This window comes from Vicia villosa, unplaced genomic scaffold (assembly GCF_029867415.1).
Source record: "Vicia villosa cultivar HV-30 ecotype Madison, WI unplaced genomic scaffold, Vvil1.0 ctg.001165F_1_1, whole genome shotgun sequence".
Classification (NCBI taxonomy): domain Eukaryota; kingdom Viridiplantae; phylum Streptophyta; class Magnoliopsida; order Fabales; family Fabaceae; genus Vicia; species Vicia villosa.
In genome coordinates this window covers 194920-203149 of record NW_026705512.1, presented here as the reverse complement: position 1 = coordinate 203149, position 8230 = coordinate 194920, and the positions used below count along the sequence as shown (strand labels likewise).

Below are 8230 nucleotides of genomic sequence, written 5' to 3'. Positions count from 1 at the left end.
AAGTAATCATTATGACAACTGTTTTGAAATACCAATGAACATTATTCAACTTGACACAGTAACATATATGCACATCAAATGATGAAACCTCACTACTATAAATACCACTTCGTGGTATATGTAAAACACACCAATCGTTTTACGAGAAATTATATACTACCAGTCTCTTTTATTTCTCTGTATTCAGTATTCTTAACACAAACCAATTATTTTTTTATTTATGTACTTGATAACTTGATAGTTACTCTTTTTTACTAATAAAGTTTATCATAGACAATCTACTCTTTTTTACTAATAAAATTTATCATTGACAAAACAGACTTCGGTTCAAATATAAACAAACTAATTCTAGATAACAACCTCTTCCTTCTTCTCCATCATATTCATATGTGAAAGTGATATGAATTATGATTCAATATAGATGAAATCATAGAAGTGGACCTTTAGTTTACTTAGACCACGTATGAATATGTCATTCTGAGTCACTAGAGCATTTTATTATATGCAAGGTCTCAAAAATTAGGTTGTTCTTTATGATGAAAATCTGATATTCTAAGGTTGCTAAGGTAAGTGAAGGTATATTTGAATGATAGACTGAAATAGAGTGGTAAATAATGTGATTCTATTGTTTAGAATGATAAGTAATGGATGGAATGGAATATAAAGGAATCCATTCTATCTACTTCTCCATTTTTTTAAACTTAATCTTTCTCCATTTTTTTAAACTTAATCTAACTTGTGGAGTGCAATGAAATAAAACGTTATTAATATAAAATATAAGGGAGTAAAATTAGATTTAGTGCTCCAAAAGAACTTAGCTTAATATAAAAAATAAAAAAAAAGTAGATAATAAATAAATCATAAGAGACATTTTATACATAGTATCAAATCAATGTAATATAACTAATCAACAGTGAAGGCACCCTTTGCAAAGAGATACATAAAGAAACCAAATATGGATGCTCCCTTCAACCTTACATCTAGATTTATTTACATACACAACGCCAACAGACATCAAGGTTTCGAAGACAGCCTCAAATTAGTTGACTCAGCCAGGGAATTTGTTCCAGACACGTTATAAAAAGAACGCAATTTTCGTGTTGTACGCTTCCAGAAAAACCATGTCATCCTGATACACTTCCGATTCTGAAACCATGTGAGGTGAGGAAAGTTTCTCTGTAACTCAGCTGCTTGCGGAAGGTCCGAAGTACATGCAAATTGGTGGATTAATCCTCAAAATAGAGAGAATTGCTGAAGGAATAGTCCATATCCCATCACCACAAATCAAACCAGAAGCAACAGCTCCAGCATAATCTTCTGAATCTTTTCTATTCACTTGTTCCCACACAAACAATATTACAGTTCCAATAAACATATCAACTGCAAAGTAAGCACCAATGTAGAAAGGAACTGCCATTGCCATTGGAATTGGAATGTACTGCGAGTATTTCTTGGGAACCACGTCCCTCATAAGATTAATAGCCAATGCCCCTGCAAAGAAACCGCCGCACATTTCCATGCAATATTTTGGAAGCTCTGAGAATCCCTCGACGCCAAGAATGGCCATTTCCCTTAATATCACTGCATATGGTGCTTTGTACGGGCCATCAGGTGATCCTATGTCGAATGCAGTCCAGAACATCCAGAATGTGAGGGGAGCAATTATACATCCCATAGCTGTTCCTAACAACTGGCTCACAAACATGGATTTTGCCGACGAGAGGGTGAGGTAACCTGTCTTGAAATCTTGCATGAGATCAGCTGCGGTTGCAACAATGGACATCATTGTAGCACAAGCCGCTATACCTGCAATTACCCCTCCGTTTGTGCCAACTATTGCCGCAACGATGAAAAGACCAATCTTGCCGTATGTGGATGCAAGACTCCAATCCGTGAGCCCTGTGCCGTAAGAGTTGCAAAAGGCAAGGGCGGGGGCAAGGATGTAAGAACATAGAACTAAGTACCATTTGAGAGGAGGAAAAATAACTGGTATTGTTACGATGGATATCGCTGCCAAGCCTACATATCCAGATGCTGCAAACCAGGATGGTATCCCTTCCTTCAAAAATACTTCATCCCTTTTCTTTTCTTCTAAGTGCAGTTCAGAACTATCGCTGTCTGAGAATATGAATATGAAAGAAAAATAAATTAACTTCTATGTTCAGAATTAGATTACAATAATAAAGGAGAAAAAATCATGCTTATAGTGGCGGAGCCAGGAATTTTAGGCAGTCTGGGCAAAAACTTTACACCATTGATTATTCATTTGTTTTAATTTTCACACTATTTTTACTAATTTTGCCCCTGATTTTGTCTAAAAATCGACTATTAAATTGGGAGGAGTACAAAGAAAATAGGAGTTGAGCCCGGGCTAGCTGGGCCTTGGCTCCGCCCATGCTTATCAACAGGAAATAGTTAGAAATGTATTCGATTTTACTCACCAGGAACCTCAGTCACAACAGGAAGGCTGTTCTGTTTGGATCTTGTCCTCCACATCTCCCTAATGGTTATCACTATAATTTTAACTAGATTGTAAAGACCGTCTCCTAATATAATGGCAATAGATATAAATACCTGCACAAAACATGATAACGATGTAAAATACTTACTGCAGAATCACATTTAAATATATCAACTAACCAATGAGGAAAGGCAAAAAATGCTAGAATTTTTACCAAAGATCTATGCCTGTTCTTACTGCATAACTACAGGCATAGGCATAGATCACAACAAGTAGGGTTGGCATAAAGATAATAAACCGATATCCTGCAAGTATACTTGCTTAGCCATACCTTGTATCCATAAAGACCTTTGAAATCATTGCTACCAAGGTCAGCTGGATACCAGTCCCCAGAATGCTTGGAGACGAAAGGCCACAGAAAGCCCCATGAAACAATAGCTCCAAGAAAAGCAGAGCAATTCACTATATGGGGGCAAATAAGACCACATCCAACATAAGTTGGACTGAAGTCAAAGTAGAATCTGCACGAAAATATTGCGGTGTTAATACCTGGAAACCAATTACAGACCAGACATAGCACTTACCACTACCAGTCAAGAATAAATATGCATTCACTTCACTACTACAAAATTTGACGATGTATTAATGAAGAAATGTTCCTTTTAAGATGCGGCTGACAGGGAAGTCGTTGCCTCTGTGGGCATTAGGATATTCATCCTTTTGCAGTTATCTTTCATTTTTAGAAATAACACTATCATTCCAGTATTTGTGCATTTTAATCCATTTCTTTTATATTCTGTGAGTTTCTGCGAATCGGGTAAGCATAAGCGGGGCTCTCAATACAGCCTCTCACCCTCACGATGTAGAACTCGACACCTTAAGCATGGACAAATGCATGTAGAATAGCACAGATATTTTCCCAACAATGAATCTGACTCTTTAGTATCATTGTAGAATTTATGCTTACAGCCTTATAAGTAGAGTTGTCAAATAAGCCCAATTTTTCAAAGTCCCTATTTTTTGGCCCCACTAAAGCCCTACTTTATTAAGCCCTTTGTTAATGAGAAATATTTTAGGCCCCATAATTTTAGGCCCCTTAATTAATGTGTTATTTTTGGGCCCTATTGAGGGGGCCTTATTTTGTTTCAAAAATTTCATTTCTAGCTCCAATATGGATTATTATTCTTGTAATTTGTAAAGTAGGATTACATATGCAGAAACAGTAACAAGTCTATGTTTTACAAACTAATCCTTCATCCCTAAACAAAGTTCCTCCATATTCCATATTTATGATAGAACCCTAAATCTATTAATATTGAGCCCAATATGGTAGAACCCCAAACATTATTTTGAACCCAATTTGAGCCCAAATTGTGAATTTTGTTTAAACTTTATTTTCCTGTGTTGTATTTTAAAGTGAATATGATGTGATATACTTATGGTTAAATGCTCTAATTTGATTTTGGTAGATGACATATAATTGCATAATATTTTCTAGCTGGACTTGAGAGATTAAAGATTATTTTTTTATTTATTAAAGATTAACTAATTTAAAGAATGAAATATATTAGTAATATATTTCTCAATCCTGCCTTTGGTCCACCTTTGGGAACTATTATATGCCAATAATAGTTAATAATAGTAGGAGTTAGTTGATCAAATGTAATTTGCATGTATCTTGTTTCTGATAATAAGCCACCAAATAATATAGCATTTTTCACTCTAGGTACAGCTTAATGCTTAAATTTAGATTTAGAAGTGATAGTAAATTATTGAAATTTATGCATACTTGTGAATCTAGTTCTAACTAAAAAAAAGTTTAAAGTTAGCTTGTTTATTTTTATAATATTATTTTTCAAAATTAAAATTTTATTCTTATTTTAAAAGAAATTTTTAATTTTTAATTTGGGGCCTTGGGCCCCTTTCTAAATTTTGGGGCCTTATATTTTTGGGGCCTATATATTTGAGGGCGTGTTATTCTCAAATTTTTTTAGGCCCCCTCATTAAATGGGCTAGGGCTCAAATTTTTTGGCCCCTTGAATTGACACCTCTACTTATAAGCACTACCTGGGTCATGTCTCTAGTCGATGAAGCACTTTTAACAGACAGCACATAGGACAGCACTTATATTATGTATATCAGTCATTCGGTGCTTGTGGTCTCTGTTACCTTGTAACAGAGGGAGATTAGTAAAACTTTAACCAGTTCCAAGCAGTAATAGAAAAGGCCAAAAGCAGCATACCCACTGCATTAGAAATCGACAACGGCATTTGAGTTGGCCTATGCCGAATTGCATAATGAAGCTTAATATCACTTGGTAACTGCTTTTTGTTATTTTCTCCTAACTCTACCTACTGTGTTCCTGTACTGGCCCGGCAATTAACTACTCAAGACAAGCACAGGCCACATTCAAACCTTATATGAAGTTTTATCTTGCTCTTGATATAAAACCCAATTTGGATCTGCCACTCTACCTCACTCTACAAAGTTTTATCTTCCTTGTGATATGAGATCCAACTTTGATCAGTCACTCTATGTCACTACATGCAACGAATCACGGACATTCATGTGACCGAAGAAATTCAACCCTCGTGTTTGTATAATGGTGGTGGTTAAGGGTTGAGTTATATCACCAATAGTTAGGAAGGTATCAAAATTCATAAACATAATTTAAGTTGTTTCAGTATTTTCCAAGTCCAGAGAGATGTTCACCACGAGAATAAGTGATTTTATTTATTTAATAAAACAGTTTGGCTTTGTCATATTTTGTTATAGGTATTGCTTATATATAAGCACTTGGGTAGTAAGTTATAGTAAGGCATAAGCACTTATTGATAATTTTTGGAAGATCTTATTAAAAAAAACGGATGACATGTCAATAAGCTATATAGGATCGCTTATGAAAAGAACTTGTAGTTTATAAGAAAACTGTTTGATTTTGTTATATCTTTTGTTATAGGTATTGCTTATATATAAGCACTTGTATGATAAGTGCTTATACTATAAGCGTTTAAGGTGTTTATTCAAACAAAGTCTAAATTCAATTCAGATAAAGGAAGAGAAGGCCAAAAGTAGAAGAGTCTTACGTGTTCTTGAATAGTGTCAAACCAAAGCTAGGAAAATTGTCAAATCCACACGAATCTCCGATCCCACTGAAGAACCACTTAAAGCAGCTCCAGAAGAAACTTATGCTTAAATATTTTCCAAGTTGCCGAACTTGGTTCCTGGAAGATTCTCATAACAAGAAAAGTAATAATAAATAAATAAAGAAAAGAAAAATAGTAACAAAAACAATATACACATAAAGCTTCTGAGTGGTCAAATTAGTATACCCTGCAAGTTCTGCTCCAGATTTTGTATGGAAACTGTTAATTAGCATTGCTGTGGCTGTTCCACTGGGATATGTAAGCTTATAATCCAAGACCATAACCTGAAATTGCATTACAAGAGATTAAATGCATTGGTAAGGGAAGTGATATATCATACATGTAATAGATTGAAGTAAAAAAGAGGTTACATCTATAGTATATAGAGGAGAAGTTCAAAAGCATTTATTCATATTGTTTCTTTATATTTCATTTTCTTTAAATTACTTGAAGTTATTGTTGCAGTTCTGTTAAATAGCTTTTATTTAAAGCACATCATGTTGATGAATGTTCCAATATTAAACTTACTGTAAAATTTGCTCATTAAGTTAAAGTTAATTATTTGCATAGTCTATGGTAAGTATATAAATTCATATCCACTTTAGACACAATTCTTAACTCACATAATTTTAGTTTGTAGTTTATTAGTTAAAAAAATTTAATTAAAAAATAATATTAAATATAATTCGGGCCGGCCCAAATAACCGTAATGTAAAGGGCCGGGTTTGGACAACAAAATTATAGCCCATTTAAATTCCGGGCTTTTTTGGCCCGACCCGCCAAAAGACCGAGCTCGCCACGGGCCGGTCCAAAGCGGGCCCGGTGGCCCGTTTTGCCAGCTCTACTTTTAATAGTAACTTAACTTTGATAAATAGAAAAGGAACAAAGAAAAAACAGAAATTTTACAAACCCTGTGTATTAAAAATGAACTAGAAAGATTACCTTACGAAGTGGCACAAGACTAAAAAGACCAAGGAAACTGACAACAAACATGAAACCGATCATCCATCCCAAGCCTGGGTTTTTAACATCTTCAGCTCTATTACCAGGATAATCCGGGCCAATGAGTTCATATGTTCTTTGATCCATAGCGATCAAGGATGAACCAAACCCCCCTGTCAACAATAATACAGTCAGTAACACTAAATTGAGTGAGGAGCCACAGACTCTACCAGCCCCTCATCTTCAAAAACCTAACCACAAGCAAGGTAACATATTTTTCACAGAAGCACCAAGCTCATGCAGCACACAACACCTGAAAGAAAACAGAACATCTAAAGATCAACCCACCCTTATAACCGTCAAATTACCTACTTAGTACTTACATCCTCTACAGCCGATCTTACAAAGCAGCAAGCTGTAGAACGTTCTCTAAACTCAATGGCCTAGCCAACGGATCTTGATTCAGTCGGCAAGGAGTTGGCCCATACCCGCAAGGGCTTGAGGTCAACTCCATCTAAGCCTACCTGAAATCCAACTCACCTAAACTTTCTTATCCCCAAAAAAATCCAATGGTCTACTATAAGCTGCACCATAAAACCGGAATCCAACTCACCTCAACGTTCTTATCCCAAAAAAATCCAATGGTCTACTATAAGTAGCCATAAAACCAGAATCCAACTTAACTAAACTTTCTTATCCAAAAAAAAAATCAATAGTCTACTATAAGCTGAACCATAAAACCATGAACCATTTCGGACAAATCTCAAACATGCACACAAAAAAAATCATCTTGAAAAGTTTAAGTGAGTTGGATCTTGATATGCATGCTTAGAGAACACTTACAATCTTACATAATACCCACGAACAAATCTATCTAAAATTTCAACCCAAGTAAGAACCCAATGATTCAAAAAGTGAAAAGAAAAGACAAGAATTTTACCACTAAAAGCGAGTCCATAGCAAGCAACAACACAAGTCTGAATAACCGTATTCTCCTGCCTAGTAAACGGCTTAGTAAAAACCCCAATCTTCGTCAACAACCCAGTCCACGTCTTCACAAAGAAGAACCCAAGCAACCCAGCAGCAACATTAAGCGAAGGAATAATCCCAACCGTGAGATTGAGTTTATGAGTTATAATACAAAACAAACACCCCAATACACCACTCACAACCAACCCTCTAACCGTGATCTGTTCCCTCCATTCAGGAACTGGTTCGGATAAAAATTCACTCTTTGAATCGGTGGTTTGTGGTTCTTGAATCAAGGGTTCTGTGATGTGATCGATTGATGTTGTTTCGGTACCCATGGTGATGGGTTTGGGGTGAAGAATTGAGATTGTGAATGGAAAGTTAGGGATTTGGAAATGGGGAGAGATGGAATGAATTTGTGAGAAAATTCAGTTATTGGATAACAATAACGTGACGGAATTTTTGAGAAAATTCAGTTATTGGGTAACGTGACGGAATTTGTGAAGATAACGTTTATTAATTGGTTAACTGGTTTTTGCATGTGAGTGAGTTGGTTGGATCTCTCAAATTATTGTTAATTAATTTTTTTATTGAAATTTTAATCATGGTGAAAATAGTTTTTTTTAATTAATATGAATTGATTTATTTATTTATTTATAATATTTGATTCTCTGAGTTATATACAAATAAAATAGTTGTATATAAAATAGTA

General features: G+C 35.0%; 1 protein-coding gene across 1 annotated transcript; it reads right to left on the bottom strand.

The window, feature by feature from the left end:
• Nucleotides 1-832: 832 nt before the first annotated feature.
• Nucleotides 833-8027, bottom strand: LOC131633702 (probable metal-nicotianamine transporter YSL6). The gene is made up of 7 exons (XM_058904392.1): nucleotides 7490-8027; nucleotides 6550-6722; nucleotides 5794-5891; nucleotides 5548-5685; nucleotides 2793-2982; nucleotides 2442-2574; nucleotides 833-2118 (listed from the first exon to the last, which is right to left on the bottom strand). The coding sequence occupies exons 1-7, from the start codon at nucleotides 7854-7856 to the stop codon at nucleotides 1184-1186; spliced, it is 2034 nt and encodes a 677-aa protein (XP_058760375.1). The 5' UTR covers nucleotides 7857-8027; the 3' UTR covers nucleotides 833-1183.
• Nucleotides 8028-8230: the final 203 nt, after the last annotated feature.

What these genes read in the sequence shown, in the direction of transcription:
- LOC131633702 (XM_058904392.1), bottom strand. Translation starts at nt 7,856, where the DNA reads ATGGGTACCGAAACAACATCAATCGATCACATCACAGAACCCTTGATT. An exon ending in TCTGGAGCAGAACTTGCAGG is followed by an intron (nt 5,686 to 5,793) that starts GTATACTAATTT and finishes AGAATCTTCCAG; the next exon opens with GAACCAAGTTCGGCAACTTG. An exon ending in AAGGTCTTTATGGATACAAG is followed by an intron (nt 2,575 to 2,792) that starts GTATGGCTAAGC and finishes TGTTTTGTGCAG; the next exon opens with GTATTTATATCTATTGCCAT.